Raw genomic sequence first — 23,801 nt, 5'->3', positions numbered from 1 at the left:
GTTGCAAGTACAACAGATTTGGCTTGTTATTTTATGCAACTTTTTGCAGTTGAAACACTTTCAAAAAAAAGCTAATTTTAAGCAATTCGTAAAGTTAAAGAAGTAGAAAGAAGCCAAAAAAGTGGCATACATCATCCTATTGGTTGGCTTCTCCTCTATACTATCGATTGCCAGATAACGTTACGTTTGAAAGGATGCGTTGCCATTAAGCCGATGAAAAATCAATATAAACACAATATTAATTTGAACAAAATACATTTTAATTAGAAAAAAACACAGCTTTGTTACGCGCAAAATCGTTGGTACAGGCGTTAAAAGCGGGTTATTCGTCGTAGATCACTCCGGAGGAGAGTCGCGCAATAACGAAGTTTTCCCCTTTTCTTTTTGGCCGTTTTTTTACGCGGAAATATGAAAGGATTCGACTTCATTCTCGTTTAGAGGTGAAAAATGACGAAAAAAATGCATCTTTAGTAACCGCATAACGTACGAAGTAGGCAGAAAATGAAGGGAAGCCCTACAACAGGGATCTACGTCATCTACCCGAGTTTCGGTGTTTAAAGTTTTACGGGGGATAAGTTGAAACGATCGCCATGAACGAAAACGATAACGAGGACCCTTCCGATTCCAACACGTTATCCTTCTTGCAGAATTCTGCAGAGAACACCTTCTCCTTCCTGGATCAAGCGGATCAATTGGGCTTTCAAGGAGGCAAATACTTGAGTGAGTAATCTCTGACGTGTACTTTCTACCGATTTAAGAAATTTTAGCCCTTTGTAACGGTTAGAAACACGCGCACTCTTCTTACCTGCCTAGCGTTAAAGAGGGTTTCCACCCGTTCTCCTATCCACATTTAACGCAGCTAACTCAATTTGTTCAGCAAAGAAGGAAATTTAATTAAGAAGTGGTAGTTGCCATGGATACCTCATATATTGGTCTCTATGACGACGCTTGTTTGGTTTCCAAAGTTCATTTAAATTAAGAGCAATCCTCGGTTGATTCCGCATTCGGAAAACGATTCGAAATTTTCGGCCATTTATTTTTTCTAGCGGAAAACCTTCACCCATTACCAGGAACCCCCTTGTTATTTCAAAGGTAGGGTGTTTTCTCGTGTTCGTAAGAAATTTCGTTATTGTGTGATGTGTTTAAACAAAGTACAGTGGTCCCCTCTCACCAGGAAATTTGCTTACACTTTATCACACGGTGCCATTTTCCTAATTATATTCCTATTCCCGTTAAAGCGTGTGTTAGATAGATGGTATAAGGCAGCTCGACACGTGGGAGATCTACCCATAGAAGATGCCTGTCGTAGGACTTTTTGGGTGTGAGAAATTGGCCCTATTCGGGTGAAGAAAAGTTGCACTCGACTAGCCTGTTAGTGGGGTTATCCGCTCGACTATTGATGACGAAATAATTTAGTTTCCTTCTAATATAAAGCTATGTTGTTATACTGAAATAATAAAAGTTTTACTAGAAAACATGTTGAGTCCGTGAATTTGAGAGAGGAGGTAGAAAATGAAAGGAAAAATCGAAACTTAATGCCACAGTTTTCTAGCTGTTGAGTTACAAATGTTGTGCACAGAAGACACGAAAGATTTCCAGATCCTTAATTTGCTCTAAAATGTTTTATGTATAAATTTGCTTAATTTTGTTCTAAAATGTTTCAGTATAACTGACAAAAGCCCATCAATAATTATCAGTACAGTAGACCCCCCCCTATAACGCTTAGATACGTTCCACGTTATTCGAATTTTACGTAGTAGGAATCATTAAGTACATGAGCCAATCGCAGCCCGACACGTGTGAAGTTTACGGACTAAGGCTGTTTGAAAGGTTTTCTTCTATAAAATTAACCGATTCTAGACTAATTCCACTCAACATTTCCAAAACACGTATAATTTTTTTTGGGAATAATCCGTATAAACTACGCTATAAACAAAAAATTGTAGGATTACTTACCGAGTGTGCACCGTTCGACTACGCCGTTGCTCAAGCTGGTTTTCGTCGTGGAACAGCGCACGAAATGGCGGCCGCGATTTCTGATAACGAATTTTTCGCAGAAAAATAACTTGAACTTTGGAGACATCATTAATATAAATAATTTTTATGGCCGTTGAATAAGAAATGTTTCGTTCACAAGAATTGTATAAAATTAGTGCTGTATTAGACTTACGGTACCTAATTTTCATACTGTACAGACGATAATAAACTCAACTTACTAGCCTAAACTCTCGGTAGCGTGGCGCTAGATGACGGAAAGTATATATATAATTATAATAAAGTTACAATAAATTAAGTTAATATATAATTATACATACAGTAATTAATTTATATATAATTATATATAAATTAAGTACTGTACATATAATTATATATTAATGCTGTACAGACGATAGCAAATTGAATTTAGCCGCCTAAACTCTCCGTAGCGTGGCGCTGGGCGGCGGAAAGTAGTTCGGCTGCTCGTCCACTATTGTTCCAGATTCGACCAATCTTGTCGCGACAGGAGTCGGCGACGACGTTTTGCGAGTCACTTTATACGAATACTGCTACAATTTTTTCGCTATGTTACAGGAATTTCCGTTATAGGAGAAACCCACGTTATAGGGGGGTCGACTGTAGTTGATTTTTGATGTTTTTTCATATGCTGCAAGTTGAGGATTTCGTTTCTACTCAGTATTTTTATACGTTGTACAAAAATAATTTAGTGTTATTAAATATTAATTATTTTGATTACGTGAAATGTCAAAGAATTGAAGAAAGGTTTATCTGGTTTGCTTTGATGGGATGCCGCAATGCAATGCGTGCGATCTGCCTAGTGGGAAGAGGACTTTCTATGGGAATCTACTCCTACTGAGATGTTAAACACATCAACAAATTCCTGAAATTTCCACAGGACCATACCTGTTTTACGAAAGATTTTTTTGTCTCGGAAGGCCACTCGGCAAAGAAGGGCGAATCCGCGAAATTTGGACTTGCCAGTGGCCGAGTGGATAAAACTTGGTAGTTGGTTGTAGATCCAACTCGCTAATATCAGCAGTCCATCAAAATTGATGGACTGCTGATGTTAGCGAGTTGGATCTAATGATGCTGATGATGGAAAACGACAGGAGAAGAACAAAAGGAAAGGTTTTACTTTGTGAAAAAGTTGTATTGTATATTAAATGTAAATAACCATCGACCATGTTTTTATTTTTTTTTACTATTTTTACCGAAATTTATAAACATTTTTGTAGACTTTTCTGACATTGCTTCCTCATTGAATAACGAGTTATGTAGCTTTCAATCCGCCGTAGAAACGGATAAGCAATCTTCTGTTGATGAAAAACGTGAAGATTCTCAAACAGTAGAAGTATATAACTCGGAAAGGTAAGTTTTATAACTGAATCATAAATAGAGGAGCTTAGATATTGAGAGATGTCTCTCTTTTAGCCCATCAACCAGCAGTGGAAAGAGAAAACAGAGAAGATACAGAACCACTTTTACAAGTTATCAGTTGGAGGAACTGGAGAGGGCATTTCAGAAAACTCATTATCCAGACGTCTTCTATCGTGAAGAATTGGCTTTGAAGATCGATCTGACTGAAGCAAGAGTGCAGGTATATTCTATTATATCTGTATCGAGATGCAATGGTTTTAACTAGATTACAAATTTATACATTCTTCTTAAAGGTTTGGTTTCAGAACCGAAGAGCAAAATGGAGAAAGCAAGAGAGATTAGTCAATAAGCATCAGTTTTCACAGGAGGGTGCGGAAGTAACCGAGGCATTACTGAATTCTTCTTGTGATACGGATTTACTTCAAGAAGTAGAAAGTAAGTTTCCCATACGCGTGGTGTCTTTCACAGTGGACGATTTTAACAATGGCATATTTTCAGGCGCGTTGTCGACTCACCAAATGGATCTTCCCGCTCTTTTAGTGGATCAACCTTCATCCACTACTTTTACTTTCCCCTTATCCAACGTTTATCTTCCTGGCAACATCAGCATCGATTGGAGCCACTTTTGCCACAGTCAGCATTTGGCCTGTTTGGCATCTCAGGAACCTCTATCCAACGAAACTGATGTAGTGAAATTGGCTTTGGCGGCCGCAGAAGAGAATTGTGGATCTCTTCTGGATGCCCCTTCCCCGTGTGAAGAGAAGTTGTGCCTAGAGGAGTATTCCTCTTCCACCAATACACACTTTAATTTACCATCTCTGGAAGGTTGCGCGCTCTTGGATGCTGATCCAAGTTAACTCGTTGTCAATCTTTTTTGAGGATTATTTATTTTTAGATTAAATAAACCATCTTTTCTTTCTAAAATATATTTTTGGATCATTTTCCTCTCTGAATTCTGCTTTTTCAATATTAACAGTTCCTAAAATATGAGATAAAGGGTGAATACTCGTAAACGGATCATCAACATAAACATTAAATGGAGAACCTTTCGGTGTATATGAATTACTAAATATACAGTTTTGCATTGTACTTGACATTATCACCAAATCACGTGAATTTCAAATACTCTAACTAGAGCTTGTGGGTAGATCTCATTACTATATATATACAGTATACTTGTATATTGTTAGTCGAGGTACTTCCGTTTAGTTCCATTTGAGGCGAATAAACGACAGCACTAGAGGTTCAGCCGAGAAGGGCACACATACCATGTGTATTCGAGTTAATGGGTTTAAAATAGGGTTGATAAAAAAATAAAATACAAGTTTTAATACATACAAAACAAATCCGATTAAATTACAAATATTTGTGTACATAAAAACTCTATAAACATAATAAAAGTCACTCTACATTCCCGTTAGGTGACTTCTCCCTGGAGGAAAGCTCCATACTGTCTTCGAAGGCTCGATTATGGATTCCTTCTGCCTGAAGGTCTTTACCTGGTACAATCTGAAATTTGATTACGTGTTAAATTAAACCTTTGGTAAATCGATAAGAATTGAGGCAATGAGTTAATCTTACTTCGTTCTTGAAGCGCTCCATCCCCAATTTCTTCCTGACTGAACGAGGTAGAGAAGAAAATATATCTCTGACAACGGGCGACAATAAATTGACGTCCAAGTCCTTTGCTTTTGTGTACCCTGTGAGGAAACTTACTAAAATCCCTACTATTACTGCTACTATACATCCGATAACGCTGTACCACATGTATGACACTCTGTACAGTGGGAAGATGTCTTGGCTGCAAGAAATAGCTGTTAGAATAGGAGGAGGAAGATTATGAAAAGCGAATTGAGTGCCACTTACTTTATCGTTGATCTGGTTGGCTGAGTGAAGTTTGATTGTGAAGTAATGTTCAAGTATAGAGGTAGACAATCTTGCACAGAAACGGGTAACTTTTCAAAGTAAGGTTTGTAAATGAAAGCGCCTATGCCCATCCAAAAGGAAATGCCCAAACCGGCCAACACACCTGCTAATGCGCCCTAAAAAGTAAAGTTTATGATATCATTTATGTGAGAGCTTTCTAATTCTCTATTGTCTATGGTTTCAGGAGAGATTCTAGTATAGGAAGGTTAACAGTGTACACACCAAAAATTTCACGCAACTAAAAGTTATGCGAACGAATGAAAGCATTCTATTGAGAATGATGGCCAAATTTTTCGGCCGTTTTGAAGGCAATTACAGAAGAATATTCTAAGAGTTGGCACCTCAAGAGCTGCTATTTATCTCAAAGAACAACAACAATCCCACATTACCTCATGCTTTTTCTATAGTTTGGAATAATAGCATTTTGGATGCTGCTGAATGTATAGATAACTCTTCGAGTATGAGTGTGTACTTACCGTCGAATTGATCCAAGGAAAGAACATTCCCATTGTGAACATGGATAACATAGGACCTCCGACCATACCAAAAATACTAATGGCAGCCTGCAACGATAATTAAATTAAGTTTTACTTCAATTAAATGTCGAATTGCGAACGTGAATTAACTTACACTCAGTATGTTTCCCATTTGGCGTGCCACAAGAACCAAAAGAATGGCTACAATTCCATACAAGAAAGCTAGAAATAACAATTAAGAATACGTGGAACACGTGATTGCGATGACAGATTAAAATTATGAACAGTAATTACCTAGAATTTTCGAAAGTCTCGTTGCCGAAATTTCAGACAAGTCGGGTTTAATGTAAGTTTTGATCAGATCCTCTAAAGTGATGGCCGCCAAGGAATTAACACCCGAGGAAACTGTGCTAAGCGCTCCACTGAAGACCCCGGATACGAAGAGTCCGGGAATTCCGGGAAAATCTCCTAATATCTCCATGACAAATAAGGGAAATAACTGAAAACGGAAATTTATTAAGCTTTAGAAGGGCTGCAATTCGATGTAGAGATGGTTAAATGACGTCGATATTCACCTGATCCGGAGCGGAGACCCTTTTCACCATCATAGGATCGCATCCATGATATTTGCCATAGATAACCAACCCGGCAAGACAGGCTAATGACGTCAGCAGAGCTAATCCAGGTAAATTGATCCAGATCGTCCTTTGAGAAGTAGAAAATTACATTCGATAATTCATAATTATGTTGATAAAGAAAGGAAATTTTTCAGGGAAGGAAGAAGGAAAATTACCTACTTCTGAGCAGCCTTGAGGGAGGGCAGTGCCACATAACGCTGGATCATAGCTTGATTGCATCCGTAAGTGGTAACCCACATAAAATATCCTCCGATGGCTAAGTTCCATACAGTGTGACGTGTGGTGACGTCTGTATCGAAACTGAAACGTAGGATAAGATCTGTGACATCAATATTCATCAATGCTAAAAATAAATGAAAAACGTCATACTTGAATAGCTCTATTCTTCCCGAATCGGCACTAACTTTGAAGACGTGCCTCATCCCACCGATATCGGTTGCACCCTTTGCAACAACGGCTATCATAGAACAGTACATCATTATCACCTGAAACAGGTCGGTCCATACCACAGCTTTCAGTCCACCCTGAAATTAAACAATTGCTCGTCACGTGGAAAAACCGTTTCTTTGTTTGATACAAGGAAACAAACATTTTTTTTTTCACGTCTGGACGAGGAAATACAATCACTTGTTACCGAGTGTGGGGAATTTTCCCTTAATAGCCTTTTAATTATGGTAAAGAACTGTCTCGTTACTCGTCATACCACAAACGGTAAAGTATCAATTAGTAAGGAAACTAAATTTACAACCGGATAATAGGGAGAGGTTTCATTTTTCAAAGCTCATAAATATGTAAGTTCTCAGAAAATATTATTGTCACGAAAATCGTGAATGTATCGTGTCCTTACGTGGTTTTGTTTCCCAGAAAATTCGAGTAGAAATCCTTTTCTTTGCATACTTACTATTGTTGTGTAGAAGGTGCATACTAGACCAGTGGATAACACTGCGAACCACAGACCAATTCCAGTAACTGGAAGTAAAAATAATTCAGTTATAACACGTGAAATTATACACAGTAAAATCTTAGTTTTTACTTAATTAGCATAACTTGTCCAGCCATTTCTATAAATAGTGGCATAGTTTTCGAGGGGGGAGGAGGTTTAAGAAATGGCACAGTTTGTAGACACGGAATAGCTCGTTAGAATTTAAAGAAACCTCGCAGCTTATCCAAATTACACACACGAATACGGACATATTTTGTCAATAAATTGCACGGTTTGCCAAGAAGTTACGCAATTATTATCTATGGAAGTTATAAATAATTGAAGAATTCGGGGATATTAGGAAACTGAATGCCTAAAAAATGGAGTCCGTAAACATCAATTAATCGAAAGTTAAGTGTGGGTTGTTAGGAAACTTAATTTGTGATCGAGTTATGGTAAGTGGAGCGTGTCCGTGCGAGAGATCACGTGGCAGAGAGGATCCTGTCGGTCCCAGAAAGTGATGGGATGGCTGGCGGCGTTTAAAATTGCGTGATTTGTCTCGAAAGGCATTCTATCTAATGATAATTGAGTCGTAATTAATAACCACGTGTAATAATGATAAACGAATATGATATAGTCTATTTGTTACCTAATATGGTCTAGTTATCTTCGTAATTTTTTGCCATCGTAACGTGACTAACGAGAGTTGGAACCACACGGATTTTTCGTGTATTCGACGATAGAGTAATTCACGCGGTCATTATCAAGGATGGAACTACCTGTATCACGAAACGGAGCGAGATGTGTTCTACTCGACCCCTTGTTCTAGAATTAGCGTGTGCGTATTTTGTAAAAAGTGTCACGAAAGAATTCGATATCTGCTGTCGTAACGTTTTTTCCAGTCGAAATAATTCGTCGAAACGAGGATGAATTAATTCACCACCCCCTCCAACAGATGGAAACACGAGAATTTTGCAATTTGTATAGTTATACGTCAATGTGTCAAGTGCAGTAACTTACCTTGGGAGAGAGCCAAGGATGGAGCGTAGAGGACAATCGCCATATACATCAGCTGTAGGGAAATTAACAGCGTGTTACTAGTGTCATATAGAAATTCGAGTATAGAATAGTTTTACTTACCATGTTTAGGGAAAATATGGTAGATGCTATAGATCTCAGTATTCGATTGAAGCGTAGCTGTAGATACTGCAAATATAGAAAACCAGTTACGCGTTATCCACATTTTAATGTTACGTTATTCGATCGCGGTTTCCCTTTACAAGAACACAAATTCCATCGCTCATTTCTCGTGTTACGCTATCGGAGATTTTAAGAGAATTATTAATAATTTACTTTCAAATTAAGAAATTATCTGTAGAAAGTCATTAAAAAGCAGTCTGATTTACTTGTACTATTTCTATTATTGTGATGTGATGGTAACACGGAGCCGTTATCGGCTCCGTGTTACCATCACAATAATAGAGCTCATGAAAGTGAAGCTCCATTTACGGGTATGCATTAACAACCGCGATTCTAACACACTGTATACAATGAAGGGTGTAAAACTATAGGTTGTATTGAAAACAATAGTTTAGGACAACTCTTGTAGTAAGAAAACAATAGCCTAAAAGCTCTTGTGGAGAATACAGAAGTCTGGAAGAACTGTGTGCCTTACTTCTAATGCAACACTTACTTTCAATTTCGGAAGTAGTAGCATTTAATTTCCGGTTCATATTTCCGGAAAGGACCGGAAATAAAATGCTACTACTTCCGAAAAACAAATCAAATACAATTACGATTGCATTTTTGAGGGAATTGAAGTTTTACGCTTCATTTCTTAACTCCAATAATGAAAGACAACGATATAAAATAGCGGCTTTTTTCAGTTTTTAGATGAGGAAAATAAGTGAAAACTGTGAAAGTGATAATGCAATAAAAGTGAAAGCCAAACTCGATACAGTTAAAGGTAAAAGTAGCAGAAATATTTTACTAGATATTTAATTTCTGGTAATATCGGATTACGGACGATCAGATTAGAATTAAATCTTTCTGTACTTTAAGTGATAAAAAAAATTCGATAATGTTTAGGAATTTCATCAGCCAACAGGAAACTAAAAGAAATATTCTTTCTATTCATTGGATTATACACGAAAATGTAAGGTCTATCGTCAATTATTTAAGTGATTATCCGTTACGACACACGATTGTTATTGATTTAATAGCGAAATATCGAGGGAAATGACGTAAAACTTTCGTGACACGAAGAATAAAATTTTTATTGAAACTACATCCGTTCATTCTGTGTATAAAGTAACAAAAATAATGAGGATGATCGACAAGGTCGGGGTTAGTCGAAGACGATGGAAAAATCCACTTTTTTTTTGTTTTGTTTTATTTTTGCTCCATCACTCCGTGATCTTAATATAATATTTTGTAACGGCGACTCCACCCTTTGTATCAATATCGGTTAGGGAATAAAACTTCCTGTTTTCACGATCGTTAAAAGTTTGCGTAACGTTTCGTTCTCTGGAATGGAGGAAGGAGGAAGCAGAACTTTTTAGTGTGTAAGTAATTTAAAAATATCGCGCTCGGTACGGTTCTGTCTTATCATTTGCCTTCTATAAAGTCAGCCTCGCTGCCTCCCTTATAGGGAATTCAACATAATGGAGTGAATTACTAAACATTCGATGACTGGCGCGATGAAGATCGTTTATGAAATTCCTAATTTCGGGAAAATTTAAGAAATTCCAGTTGGACATTTAGATAAATGCTATAATTTAATAATAGTATTGTACACTTGTACGAGTTTGCCACTTATAATAGGGCATTTCGATCAAAGAATAGTTCTGAAACTATCGCGTGAACACTTTAAACCGGTAAAGACCGAAAAAACTTCGTATTCACACGTAATTTTTGAAATAATATTAATTAAATTTTGTAAGATGAGCCTCGTATTTTCATATAAACAAATGAAACAGCCTGCCAGCCATGTTGGTGGTCAAAGTTTCATTTCAAAGTGTATATTATCGATTCTTCCAAGGACAATTATGATCCAATTCTCATAACTTTAGGCCCTGGGCTTTCTAAAGAAGGGTCCATAAATTGCCTTAATCGAGGAATTGTTTAATACGAACATCCTTCATCACGGTCCATCATCCTCGGATCCTTCATCCCACAGAATCAGAATAAAGATGCTCACGCGCTATCATTAGGTGAGTTATGAGAAAAATTATGAGAAGGACTTGTTACACGAGTTGTTAAAAACCTGTAAATTTAATTACGGGGCATTTTAAACACTAAGAATATAAGAGAAGGGAATTCAAAGCCATATTTTAATATTAACGTAATCTAGCGAGGAAAAAAAAGGAATAATATTAGATAAGCGTAACAGTTACGGTGTTAAAGCGTGAAGAAACCGCAAACCGTTAAGACGATAACAGAAAAATACAGTATTGTTACGCTGGTGGGACTTACCTCGTGAGCGCTGGTGACTCCCAGATTGTAGAAGACCGGAAGATAAAGGTAAGCAGATGCGGGTATCATCATCAAGAAGCCAAGACAACACACGACGAACATGGTACCATTCTGGTACACCTCGGCAGGTACACCGAGAATGGTGACGGCCGACAGGAAACTGGCTAAAACGGACATTGCTACAGGGAAGACTTTCATGTTCCTGTTACCCAGGAGGAATTCTTTGGTTGTTTTTTGCTTGTCTCCGCTGCACGCATAGTAGATTCCTATGGCAGCCGATACCAACAACATGGCCACGAACACCACGTAGTCGACGATACCGAAGCGCGCCACATCAACCTCGACCATGGTTTGATACTAAACGTAAACCTGTCGCAACTTTTAAGTACCCGCGACGCTCCGATGGTACTTCCTGAGAAAAAGCCGACGGGTCTAGCAACTTTAGTACCTCTATCCGACGACAGATGGTGATAGCGAAGAAGGCAAGGTGTGACATAATTTATCCGGTTTCTCGCGTAACGCGTAAAACCTTTAGGTATAATTTTAAGAAAAAATTACTCGTCACATGCCTTAACTCGCTAATTAGCACGGATAATCGGGTGTGGCACCCCCTATTTATTCTAACACCAACGTATCACAATTAGTAGAGGTCAATTGAAGGTTCTTATCTAGAAGGGTTAAAGGTATAATCGGGTTTTTATTCATCATTAGGACATTTAACTTTGCGTGTAAGAGAACGAGTCCGGTGGCTATAATTATTAAGCGCTTTATTTAACATTAAATAAGAAGTTGGAGGTGAAAAAAAGGGTGCAAATCTTCTACGTGAACTGCTCTATTCGGGGGTTGACGTAACCTTACAAACGTGTTTGCTTCTCGTGTTTGACGTCGTCTTCGTTTGTGACGAAACCACTGTTGGATATGCCATTACGATCCTTGTAATCATCGTCTTCCTGTAATGAGTGACGTAAACGGGCTTTTAATTGTGACGTCACGTCAAAAGCCGTATTCTACGGGTCACCGAGGTGTAATGACGTCAGAAAAAACTGACTTTTCTTTTTAATTCATTAGAGTTTAGTGTTATTTTTGGAATTTGTAATCCATAAATAGGAGGCGAGTAATTGTGTTTCGGTTATTGTTAGAAAGAAAAGAAAAAAAAATTACGATATTTTAAACTTTGTTTTTTCATTCAGTTCATCCTGTTACGAGTTAAACAAGTCTTTAACACGTAAAAATATACTTTTAAAGCTTTTTTTTTTTTCTTATTATTTACTACAATTTATTAACTTATAAAAGGCTCTAAAATGGCAATTTTGCACTTTAAAACCACCCAAAAATTGTATTTTTAATTATAAAACAGTTAAAGAAACACATTATTATTTTTTACTAACATAAAATCCTATTTTTAATGCTCGTACACTATATATTAGTATTGTTATACTCTCATTAAAATACAAAAACCTGTTTGATTCCTGCAGAATAATGACTTATTTTCTTTTAAAAAAGTACCTTTTTTTACTTATTTAATACGAGAATTTCGTTTTAAACTCGCTTAAAACGTTTCCTTTTTGATTATTTTCCCAGCAAAAAACGTTTATTCCCAGTTTTTAAAGCTATTTTACTGTATAAAAGGCTCCTTTTTCCATACGTTTAGCCATTACTCGCCACATATTTCATGTCTCAATTCCTCTATTAAAATACAGTACTTTAACATTATCTATTATTTGCAAGCTACTAATTTTCCACTCGATAAAAACTCGTAAACTCTCGACACAATACCAGATCGTCTCATTAATTGTAGTTCACGTTCGGTGCGTGTGTCGCATACAAGAAAGACAGCTAGAGTAAGTATTCTCAGAAGGGAAAACATTAGAGTAGACTTACTTTTTGTTGAAATTTCGGTCTTATTGGAAGAGGTAGGAACTTGTAAAGGTCGACAATAGGTGGAGAAAGAAGTTTACAAGATACGTCTTCGGGTTTCTTCGCACCTATGTAAAAAAACGGCGTATATTTAGAACAAAATACAGTCGACCCCCCTATAACACTGTTGATTATTCCGTTTTATATGAATTCCATGTTGTACGAGTCACTTAGATTTTACAAATACGTGAGCAGTTCACAGCCCGGCACACGTATTTGTAAAATTTGAATGACTCGTACAACATGGAATTCATATAAAACGGAATAATCAACAGTGTTATAAAGGTATCACCAATCGCTTTGAGAAACAAGATGGCGGCGAAATGACTATTAAGACATTATTTTTTCCGTTTTTTTTAAAACTTTGTTAAGAAAATCTGTTGATTACTTCCGTATATAATATAAGAATATGCCAAAAATTTATATTAATTCGGGACCATACACGAAGATGAATTTTTCAATGATTCATGGTTTTTTGTAAGATGTAATTGGAATATTGGAACAACTCCAATATGCCAGAAGTGAGAAGGGAGCAATCACTCGAAATAATAAATAGTAGAATATTTTGATTGTTATATAATTCAACAATTGCAATTTATACACAAACACGTTTATAAATTATACAGAATTTCTCTGGAAGTGTTTAATATGTGATCGTCTGTTTACATGCCACACGGAGAATTGGAAAATATTTATAATTAACATAAGATTTGGTTATGTAATTCATTAAAATACGATTTTACAACTTAATTTGTATACAAAACAATAAATTTTCGGGTAATTAATGTTTTTATGAGTGTAAATGAGGAGTCATTTACACTCATAAAAACATTAATTACCCGAAAATTTATTGCATTAAATGATATTGTAATTCATTTGTCTTTTCTTCAATTAAAATAATCAAGAAGGAATTACTAATAAATATCATTGTCCAAACGTTATATATAGCCTATATATTATATCTTTATGGCATACATACTTCGTTTAGAATGTGTAACTGATTAGAAGTGTGTGTACACCCTTTGAAAGAAAAGAGAAATGCTATTTAGTAACACATAAATATATATAACTCCTATGGTTTTAGAAAGAAAAAAAAACACTATATAGAAGCTATTCACCTTTCCTTATACTAGGAAAATACGAGTGGATACATTCGTACAGTTATAATTTGTTTTCTTGAAGCTATATTGTCTATAGAACTGCAGTTACACACGTACACAGAGAGAGAGAGAGTGAAATACTTTTAGTACGTAAAAATATACTAAAAAGAAAGATAAATAAATAACTTATTACTGAATTTACCTGTTATCTAAGGTTGCAGTAACAAAAATTATGGAAGAATGTTTTAGTCACGTGTTTGCACAGTCGATAATCTGTCTGTCACGCTTTATCCACCAAGTACTTCGATAAAATAAAAATATTATCTTGTATAACCTTGATTTTCATTGTAAACAATACCGTGTAAATAGTTTATTTCTGTAGATATTTTTACTATTTTTTAATCTGTTATTTTTCATTAAAACGTGGTAACAACAACAAAAACATCTTATACATTGTTTACAATAAATTTATTTTCACAGTTCAACAGACAAAACGCCAGTCATCCTTGTCATACTTTCAGAAATTACCTAGCGAATATATGAAATTTTATTAGACTAACCTGTACAAAAACTGACTATTAATCCTACTATAGTACACCAGAGACACCCTATGACGCTGTACCAAACGTATGACACTCTATACAGAGGGAATATATCTTGGCTTGGGGGAAAAAAACAATAAGTTTTAGCAACACGTTGTGACGTAGTAGTGAATAAATTGTTGAAATCAACACTTACTTTGTGCGCACAGTTGTTGTATTGTTGCGAATGATAGTAGTGACGTTGAGTAGAGCTTCTGAACACCCTTGTATCGATACAGGAGCCTTGGGAAAGTAAGGTTTGTATATAAACACTCCAATCCCAATCCAGAAAGAAACAGCTAATCCACTTATTAATCCAGTAGCTGCTCCCTTGAGAAGGAAGTAATGTAAGGATATTAGTTTTATATAATAGTGTGGAAAGTTAATAAAGAAAGGACCAACTTCTACTATAGATACTATCCATAAATCCGTTTTTATGCAACATAATCTTAACTCACCGTGCTGTTAGACCATGGGAAAAACATTCCTAAAGTGAACAAACCTAGTAGAGGTCCACCAATCATGCCAAAAAGACTCAAAGTAGCCTTGAGATAAAATATAAACAATAAATATGACTGATTTTAATGTATTTACTACTCTGTGTGACATTTACCTGAAGTACATTTCCCATGTATTGAGCCACTATAACTAACAAAATGGCCACTATACCGTATACCAGAGCTGTAATACATTAATAAAATAAATAAGAACAACGAGTATATTATTTTTTTAAAAAAATTCTTAACACATTTACCTAATATTTTGGTGAGTTTAGTCGCTTTACTCTCCGTTAAATCGAATTTGAAGTAAGCTTTTATGAAATCTTCCAGAGTAACCGCTGCTAAAGAATTAACTCCTGAAGAAACAGTGCTGTGAATAATAATCGTAAAAGGATTAAGAAAAGAAATACGACACGCGTAATTAAATACTTCTAAAACATTTGTACAATACCTAAGAGCACCACTAAAAATTCCAGAAACAAAGAGACCGGGCAATCCTGGAAAATTTCCTAGAGTATCCATAACGAAGAGGGGGAACAACTGAAGAAAATATCAATGCAAATGCTTAAGATTAGAGTCATTTTCTTCTAATTGTTCTAATTGTAATTTGTTCTAGTTTATTGTAATAAATAATTTGCACGTTTATTCCAAAATGTATACCAGTTACCTATTTTTCTAATGAATCTTTGTTTGTTGGATACATCAAGCACCGTGTATTTAAACTATCATAAACTATAAACACTGTATTGCAATTACTGTATTTGAAGGTAAATGAATTTACTCAAAATCTAACGTAATGTTACCGTTTAAGACCTAGTTTCGCGGCGCTACAATCGACAGGTAACGTGGTGGTGGTTTCTACTGTATATAAATAGTACACTATACAGATACCCAATTAGATTCTGTTCTAGATGAAACGATGCACACTTAAACACTTAGAACAAGCTCTTTAGGGTATTTATATCACATTATGTTTATTTACTGACACGATTTAATACCAGTAATTACTTAAATTATAAATTTATTGCATAATTTTAATAATTACCTGATCGGGTGCTTGAACTTGTTTCGTTAATATCGGATCGCAGTCGTGATATTTTGTGTATACAATCAGACCAGAAAGACCACACAAAGTTAGCAGCAGTGTCAAAGCAGGTAAATTGATCCAGACAGTTCTGAAAGATTTATATTCGTAAAATACGTCTCAAACAGTATATCCAAGATATACAACTTACTTCTGAGCAGCTTTGAGAGAAGGTAGACTGAGGTATCGCTGTACCATAGCTTGATTGACTCCATATGTCGATAACCACATGAAGTATCCTCCGACTAGAAGATTCCAAAATGTATGTCTTTGTCCGATATCTGTGTCGAAACTACAAATATTTCTTGTGTAAACGTAGTGTGAAGGCGGTTATTTAGGTTAAATTGAGAGAATTACTTAAAAAACTCGATCCTCTTTCCGTTTACGCTGGTCTCCCAAACTTGTCTCATACCTCCCACGTCATTGGCACCTTTGGCTACTACGGTAAACATGGAAATGAACATCATGAAAACTTGAACCAGATCGGTCCAAACTACAGCTTTCATTCCTCCCTAAAGAAGAGAAACAAGGCCCGGTATAAGGAGTTGCTCAAAATGATAAAGGAAATCCAACGATACTCACGATTGTGGTGTAAAATGTGCAAACAATACCCGTCGACAAGACAGCGAACCAGAGACCAATACCTGTAACTGAAATGTTTGAAAAAAGAAATGAGGTGTTTACAGTGTTTTGATCCTTATGCAAGCTTCCAGTAATTTAATCCTCGTTCAGGAAAACGTGTCACAACTCCGGATGCACTAAACGTCACGCAAAGCGTCAAACCACTACACTTACCTTGAGACAGAGCTAGAGAAGGGGCGTAAAGTACTATGGCCATGTAAATCATCTGAAAACAAAATCAAATTAGTGGTGTAGCCAATTAAGACTTCTATGAGGTAATAATACTTACCATTTGAAAGGCGAAGACGGCAGAAGCCACGCTTCTGATATACTTGTTAAATCTTAATTCTAGGTACTATAATGTAAAGATGAGTATCAATTGAGGGATAAGGTTTATTGTTTTGAGAGATTTTAACATTAATTAAGTTTAGAACGACTCAGTATATAAATATATAAAACCTGTAGGATTGCATTTATCTAAAAAGGAAAAGCGTTAAGGAATATAAATATATCAAAGAATTATAAAAACAGGAGGATGTAAAATATAGAAATAGCTTATGGGCATTAAATAACTAAATTTCCTCACGTTGTTGACATGTAATTCGTAGAATTTAGAAAATCAGAAATGAGGAACATCTGTGTCCTCATCTCTGATCCATTGCATTTCTGATGTTCCTCATTTCGTAAAGATGAGTAATCTGATTTGTTTAATGTTCACGAAGTTAGGTATTTGGGAAAAATCAATATTAATTGAGATCGTGTGCCTCAAATTTGGCACACGCGCGTGTTTAAATTTCCTCAAAATTTGTAGATTCACATAAAAATTAAAGGATCTGGGTTACGATTCTCGTTAAATTAATAGGGAGGAAACCAATATAGAAGTGGTAAAAATATTCAACAGGTATGAAAGTAGAAACAAGGGAGTAAGTAGAATTTCAAGAAGAAAAAAATAAAAAGTTAGTTAAGTATATAAATAAATGTAATTCGTAGTAATGTAAAAATGCTTGTTACTCTGTAGCAACTTGAAAAAAACAATGAGTTTGGGAGGTAGAAACACGGAAAAGCCCCCATATTTGTATAGAAAGAGGATAACTATAGGAATTATCCTATGGATATCGTGATAAAAGATATTTAAACAGTAGCATATAATTTAATTTAAAAGATGGCAGTTTGATAAAAGAGTTAATCACATTCTAAAGGTTTAGTGGTATTTGTATAGATCATAATAGGATAATGTTTGACATACTAACTACATAATTACATAAAGCAAACACACAACAATATAATTCTATTCCAAAAGGAAGCTTATTATACTACGATCAATGATAAAAATGTATATATATATATAATTACTTCCCGTTACCGCTCGAACCAAGGATGATCTTTGAAAGCATCAAGGCCAGCGACGTACGCGCGTGGCACAATTTTTTAAGATAATTTCATAATTAAAAATGAACTCACCTCGTAAGCGCTGGTTAATTTGAGATTGTAGAAAACTGGAAGATACAAATGAGCAGCAGCCGGGACCATGAGGAAGACTGAAATCCCGATCATGGTATAGAGTGTGCCATACTGGTACATCTCCGCTGGTAGTCCCAAGAGAGTGATGGCCGAGAGAAAACTGGCCAAGATGGACATGGCCACAGGAAAGATGCTCATGTTCTTGCTTCCTAGGAGGAACTCGTTGGTTGTCTTCTGTTTCTGACCGGTGCAAGCGTAGTAGATACCAATGGCTGCCGATACTGCCAACATGAATGCGAATACCACGTAATCTGCCACGCAGAAGCGACCGACGTGATCTCGTTCGGACATTTTCCAGACAAATGACAAAGCCCCCGACAAAATGCGAGTAATACAATAGAATGGATTATTATTTTACGTCAGTCGATCACGTGGTTGGCATTGTTTCTACAAGTAAACGACAAGGGACGGTTTGCTGCAATTTAAAAATTTATGTTATGATGTGGTAAATTGCTGAAAAGAATTCATATTGCGGAACTTTCGAAATTTCCTTTATTTTGTCTGAAAAACTTTGAGGAAAGTTTGTCTTCAAAAATATGCATTTATAGAAAGTCTTCAATGACCTTTCCTTTTAACTCTTTCTGATTCAATATATGGTTAATTTTAGCTTTTGTTTTCATTTTCTCGTAGAAACTCGCTAATTTTTCATTATTTTTCATAAAAATATGCTCTATATAATCGAATATATCACACGAGTCCATACGATTAAGCTCTTTGCTAATCGTATGGACTCTAAGCTACCACACCTGATATTGAAGATAATTTAATAGGAATTTATTGGATAATTATACATTCACATTATACTTTCTTAAGTATGATATTACTAAATTCACTAAGACTTCATTTGACACGGTTAAAGGTATTTATAATAGGAGGAATACCTTTTCATATAACTTAACCTTCTGTTGTTAAATTAATGATGACCCTTGAAGAACACTCAAAGAAGTTTTTGTAATCAGTGAGCGGCCATAACTATCTCATTTTCTATTCACTATTAAGTACTAATTTCGAAGTTACTATTCGTGGAAGGAGGGAGGGACGGACATTTTTTTTCAGTCCTCTTATAAATTAGATCATAATTAAACTAATTCTTGATATTAGGTGAGAGAATACTTACTTTTAACTAATGATATTGGTGTTTAAAGAGAGGAGGGATGGACGACGTTACAAATCTTCTGTTCAATCAACTGACAAAAGGCGATGTCTCGATACCGATGATAGATGATGATGGTTAAAATGGATCGTTAATTCCTACAGATTTTAATGTACTCTATTAGTATCGAAGGCAGCAGAACTAGTCTCAACTAAGAATCACTAACTCTTAACAGATCCTCCTCCGTTGAGGGTAGAAGACGAAATATAAAAGTCTACTGTAGCACGTAATTAAGATGACAGAATGAATTGTAGATGCAATGGAGTTCTGGTCGGTATATTACGATCCTTAAACGAAAATTAAATCACGTGCAAAAAAGTACTTGGAATTTACTCGTACAACCTCATTTATGTCTGAACGAAGTTAAATTGTTAGAAAATAAAGATTTAATAAGGGAAAATCGTTATTGCGTCCTTCAGAAATAACTTAATAACAAGAAAGAATATTGGAAATTTCCTTAATTAAATGACTTCCTTGAACTGTTCCTTTTTTCTTTTGCAATTCTTCTGAATAATTCTATTTAAACTTTATACATGTATACAATGCAATCACCAGATGAACAACTGTTATACTAGATGATACCCCAGATCAGCACACTATAAATAGCGATTTTAAGTCAGTTTAGATAAATTTATTCCTTCAGATTGCTTTAAAATTGATATTCCTGGAGTAACTACAAATTCCAGTCTCTTAGGCGGAATATGACAAAGGTCCCTCCAATGCTTAATTTACGTTTCGCGCCAGCCAAATAAAAATTTCAAATCTAATGATGTCTTTGACAACACATTCTTTCTCGTCATATTATTGGTTAAGTACAAACAGACCACATTGTTTCTTTCAATTCAATTCTTTCATTGTTTCTTTCAAAAAAGATTATTTGTTTACAGCGATTGCCGAGAGAGGGATGTCTCTTCGAAGGACTTTCTTACGGAAAGTGGCCCCTATTTACATACTACAAAGGTGAAAAAAACCCCGAAAACTCCACGTGACCGTGCGAACCCGTGACAAACTACCATTGTTTAGTAGTTTCATCCACTCGGCCGTTGGTGGGCTTTTTTACGTATACACGTGGTGCATACGTAACACATGAATACAATTGTGCATACACTCATACATGCATTGTCCCAATGCCTAAGGGATTGACGATTTATCATAATATTTAAGACGATTTATCATAATATAATCTCTGATAGTAAAAGTAGAACATTGCAGAAATTGATACAAGAAAGCGAGCGTCACGTCTGCCTTTAGTAATAATAGGCACAAAACCTGAAATTTTGCAAGGGAAAGTGCGGTCCCCTACCGGAATAGTATAAAGTTCAAGAAGTTCCTCACCTCTAATTCTACACCAGACGTGAATAGAGTTTAGAGTAAAATGCACTTGTTACAGCTTATGTATCGTTGAGCACGCTGTGCCCAATGGTGCACATCGTGACGATTATATACTTTGTTCCCAGAAAACAGTGTTCCGCAGGTTTATAAAACGTGCCGAAGGAGTTGTAGTTCGTCACGCTGTAAATTTACCATACGCGCATCACTCAAATCGCTGAGGCACCCTCTGCGTGTCGTGAAGGTTGCGAATAGCGACGGAATGGGCGTGTATCGTAACGACGTAATATGGAGTGTATTTGTCACAACCTACCTAATCAAAGCACAATAATAGACACACAAATTGATTTAGTTCAACTAGTAACACGATTTCAAGACATAACTCTGCAATATACGAATTCTATATTTTCAGACAGTTTAGTAAGACACAAAAATGGCCTGTTTTCTGCCATTTTTCTGAAAAAACATGCAGAATTATAAAGTTGGGTAAATATAAACTACTTATTAGTTACGTTAGGGGTCAGAATCCTCAGTAATTCATACGTGAAGAGTCCAAAAAATTAGGCTTTCTGGTGTAATTTTATGCTAGTTTTAATCCGATCAAGCAAGATTACTAAAAGATTCAGAATCTTTGACATTTATTCAAATTATTATTGGGCTCATACTAAACTTATTTCGCTTAAATCATTCCATATGATTCACTCAGACAACGTCATATGATGCGATTTTCCCGATTAATCAGGAGATGACTCCATAATCATTATTGAATTGGATTGGATTGATAACATACGGTAACGCAACAAGTGGGCGATCTGCCAAAGGGTGCCTCTCAGGATTTCCTATATATCGTATGCATCGATGTATACATCGTACATATTCATGTATGTAATGGATATATATGGAAAACCGGCTTCTTCACAGAAACCATTTGTATAATCGGGGAAACTCCACGTTGGTCAGGTGCGAACCTTTGACCAACTACCAATGTTCTGTGATTTTACTCGGCCACTGAGTGGGCTAATCGTAATTGGCCTAAATATCAATTTCGAAATACTTTGCAGATATTTCATAACTGATGTTTCGCTTCTCTAGGAATTCCCACCACATTTGAGATAAGAATGCGCAATCAATGGACTAGTTCAATTGTTTGTTTTCCAGTTAAACACCAGACAAACTTGTTTTCAACTGATAATTCAATTATAAAACGTGGTATTTAGAGAAACAAAAAAGAAAAAAATAATACGTGATTCAGCACTTTTTGTAATTATTCACTCGTAATTGACAATACCATCGTGATATCATATTTTTATAGTTTCCTAGAGTTCTGGCCAACTTTTAATTATATGAAAAAGGATTATTGCTTTATAAAATGGTATAACTTATTTTTTTTTGTGATTTTCTTAGTAAAATTTTCATAATTTTTTAGATGCCAGCCGGAAATTACCCCTCGACCTCTAACCACCAATAAACAAACGAACCTCCCTGCAAAATTTCAGAAATTCTCGACAAAAAACACAGGAGTTATTATGCTTCAAAGAGGGTGAATAAAATCGTGTGCCCCCACACACTAACAACCATACATACAGAAATACCCCCACCCATTTTTGTGCATTTCTCGACGTTTCAAGGGGTCCTAAGTCCAAAAATTTTTAAATCTTGGGGGGATTCATTTTTTGACGATCGCCATCCTTTCCCTCTGTTATATAATAACAGAGTAAAAGTAAAACTTAAAAACTATAAACAATTCACTCAACTTTTTTAAATGAAAATGTTTAAGCCTTTATTTAATTCTTTCGAAGAACCACAATTTACAAGAATTACAGTTTCGTGCACCTATCTCATTCCCCATCTGTTTGTTTATGAAAGTCGTGATACGTCATTGACAGCACCATAGTAAAATAATGCAAAGTGATATACTTTACCTAGAACAAGTACAAAAATATTTTCTCTCGATAATTATATGTTTAACGAAATATTATTTATAAAAATCAAGACCTTCATAACTTTGTTAAACGTTTCCACACTAGTTAATTCCCCAGTTTGTTAAAGTTCTGTTTAAAATTAAGTGTTTAATAGAAATTTATAATTAAATTATATTCTTGCTATGAACTAAAATGTTGAACACCAAACCGCGTGAGAACTTAAAGGATGGTGTAAGGACCTCCAAATAAACTCGTGATAAGGGGACAATCAAATTCTTTGGTGTTGTGTCAGAACAATCCTCACGCGTACAATAATGTTCTTACACGACAACATTGCTGATTGTGAGGTAATACGGGCATAAAAAAAGCTGCATTACACTGCAAAATATTCGATAAATTAGTTGGCCCCATGTATTTTTTAATTGTGTCGGGTGCAGTTATGTGGAATTGGGATAGCTTAGAACAATGTTCTTCAACCTTCTTGAATAAGCGACCTTTTTACAAGTTAAAAAATTCTGGCGACCCCCCCAGAGCCACATTAAAACTATGTCAGTGATTTTAAAAACTACTTTTTTAAGTTTCTTTCTGTTGAGACTTAAATATCGATCAAAAAACCAATTGTACTGTAAAATAAACAGGCACAGCCTTTTCACTGAGATTGTAGTCTTTTTTATTCTGGTGTAGGACCTACAAAAATTTGTCTTTTTCTTTTATCCGCGACCCCGTGTAAGGTTTTGCGACCCACAGGTTGAAAAACACTGGCTTAAAATGTAGAAAATTTAAATAACAACGCTAAAACTTAAATCTTTGAACTTAATTTGAATAAAATTTCGTTAAATAACAAGAAATATTATTTAATTCGTCCCTTGAAACAGTATTTGAAGCGATTCTGTTTTAAAATATTTCGTACCTAATTAATTCTTTGGGAATATTGAAGGAGGGACGTTATGATAAAAACACCGTGATCTTGTAGGAATACAAATATACTTTTATTCTTTGAATACAAATCTCCCAGAATGTGAATCCTCGCCTACAAATCATTTTCCTCCCCGAAAATTTTTCTCTTTTAGACCAAACCTTTCCCCTGAATCTAGATAAATTTACCCAACTTGGTAACGTTATAATAAGTTTTGAAAAGCCAACTAAGTGACGAAGGTGATCGCCCTGAAACAGAGCAGACAAACAACGATGCCAGACAAATGCGGCGGTAAATAGGAAAGATTGCAAGGCCGTCAAAGTATCTCACTGAAAGACTGGAATGG

At 35.6% G+C, this 23,801-nt stretch overlaps 2 protein-coding genes across 6 annotated transcripts; one reads left to right on the top strand and one right to left on the bottom strand.

Annotated features, from left to right (window-relative positions):
• The first annotated feature begins 40 nt into the window (after positions 1-40).
• LOC111619940 (paired box protein Pax-6-like) lies at positions 41-4,299 on the top strand. Of its 4 annotated transcripts, none has more exons than XM_023361772.1 (7): positions 591-1,092; positions 2,934-3,007; positions 3,076-3,163; positions 3,234-3,366; positions 3,430-3,595; positions 3,669-3,810; positions 3,874-4,299. In XM_023361772.1, the coding sequence occupies exons 3-7, from the start codon at positions 3,082-3,084 to the stop codon at positions 4,230-4,232; spliced, it is 882 nt and encodes a 293-aa protein (XP_023217540.1). In that variant the 5' UTR covers positions 591-1,092; positions 2,934-3,007; positions 3,076-3,081; the 3' UTR covers positions 4,233-4,299. The 4 variants fall into 4 exon arrangements, with proteins under 4 accessions (XP_023217537.1, XP_023217540.1, XP_023217538.1 ...); XM_023361770.1 differs by having other exon boundaries at positions 2,894-3,007; XM_023361771.1 differs by having other exon boundaries at positions 2,934-3,163.
• Positions 4,300-4,746: 447 nt separating this feature from the next.
• On the bottom strand, positions 4,747-19,643 carry LOC111619936 (sodium-coupled monocarboxylate transporter 1-like). Of its 2 annotated transcripts, none has more exons than XM_023361761.1 (27): positions 19,253-19,643; positions 18,076-18,550; positions 16,904-16,969; positions 16,789-16,840; positions 16,576-16,643; positions 16,351-16,505; positions 16,145-16,285; positions 15,955-16,084; positions 15,361-15,449; positions 15,164-15,279; positions 15,023-15,090; positions 14,868-14,954; positions 14,567-14,739; positions 14,389-14,489; positions 12,693-12,796; positions 8,478-8,543; positions 8,358-8,409; positions 7,317-7,384; positions 6,785-6,939; positions 6,575-6,715; positions 6,353-6,482; positions 6,072-6,276; positions 5,932-5,999; positions 5,778-5,864; positions 5,242-5,417; positions 4,957-5,176; positions 4,747-4,884 (listed from the first exon to the last, which is right to left on the bottom strand). In XM_023361761.1, exons 2-27 carry the CDS (start codon positions 18,424-18,426, stop codon positions 4,777-4,779), a joined length of 3,177 nt encoding a protein of 1,058 aa, XP_023217529.1. In that variant the 5' UTR covers positions 18,427-18,550; positions 19,253-19,643; the 3' UTR covers positions 4,747-4,776. The 2 variants fall into 2 exon arrangements, with proteins under 2 accessions (XP_023217529.1, XP_023217528.1); XM_023361760.1 differs by having other exon boundaries at positions 18,076-19,386; positions 19,455-19,643.
• Positions 19,644-23,801: the final 4,158 nt, after the last annotated feature.

This window comes from Centruroides sculpturatus, unplaced genomic scaffold (genome assembly GCF_000671375.1).
Source record: "Centruroides sculpturatus isolate CEXI.00-Female unplaced genomic scaffold, Cexi_2.0 scaffold235, whole genome shotgun sequence".
NCBI classification, from domain to species: Eukaryota; Metazoa; Arthropoda; class Arachnida; order Scorpiones; family Buthidae; genus Centruroides; species Centruroides sculpturatus.
Note: the sequence above shows the minus strand (reverse complement) of the source record. Positions and strands in the feature narration are given on the sequence as shown.

Bases quoted from the DNA above. Each gene is read 5' to 3' on its own strand.
- LOC111619940 (XM_023361769.1), top strand. From the start codon at position 591: ATGAACGAAAACGATAACGAGGACCCTTCCGATTCCAACACGTTATCC. The intron at 721-3,233 runs GTGAGTAATCTC...ACATTTTTGTAG, and splicing joins TCAAGGAGGCAAATACTTGA to ACTTTTCTGACATTGCTTCC. The intron at 3,811-3,873 runs GTAAGTTTCCCA...GCATATTTTCAG, and splicing joins TTTACTTCAAGAAGTAGAAA to GCGCGTTGTCGACTCACCAA.
- LOC111619936 (XM_023361761.1), bottom strand. From the start codon at position 18,426: ATGTCCGAACGAGATCACGTCGGTCGCTTCTGCGTGGCAGATTACGTG. The intron at 16,970-18,075 runs GTGAGTTCATTT...TTTACATTATAG, and splicing joins AATTAACCAGCGCTTACGAG to TACCTAGAATTAAGATTTAA. The intron at 5,177-5,241 runs GTAAGTGGCACT...TATTTCTTGCAG, and splicing joins CCAACCAGATCAACGATAAA to CCAAGACATCTTCCCACTGT.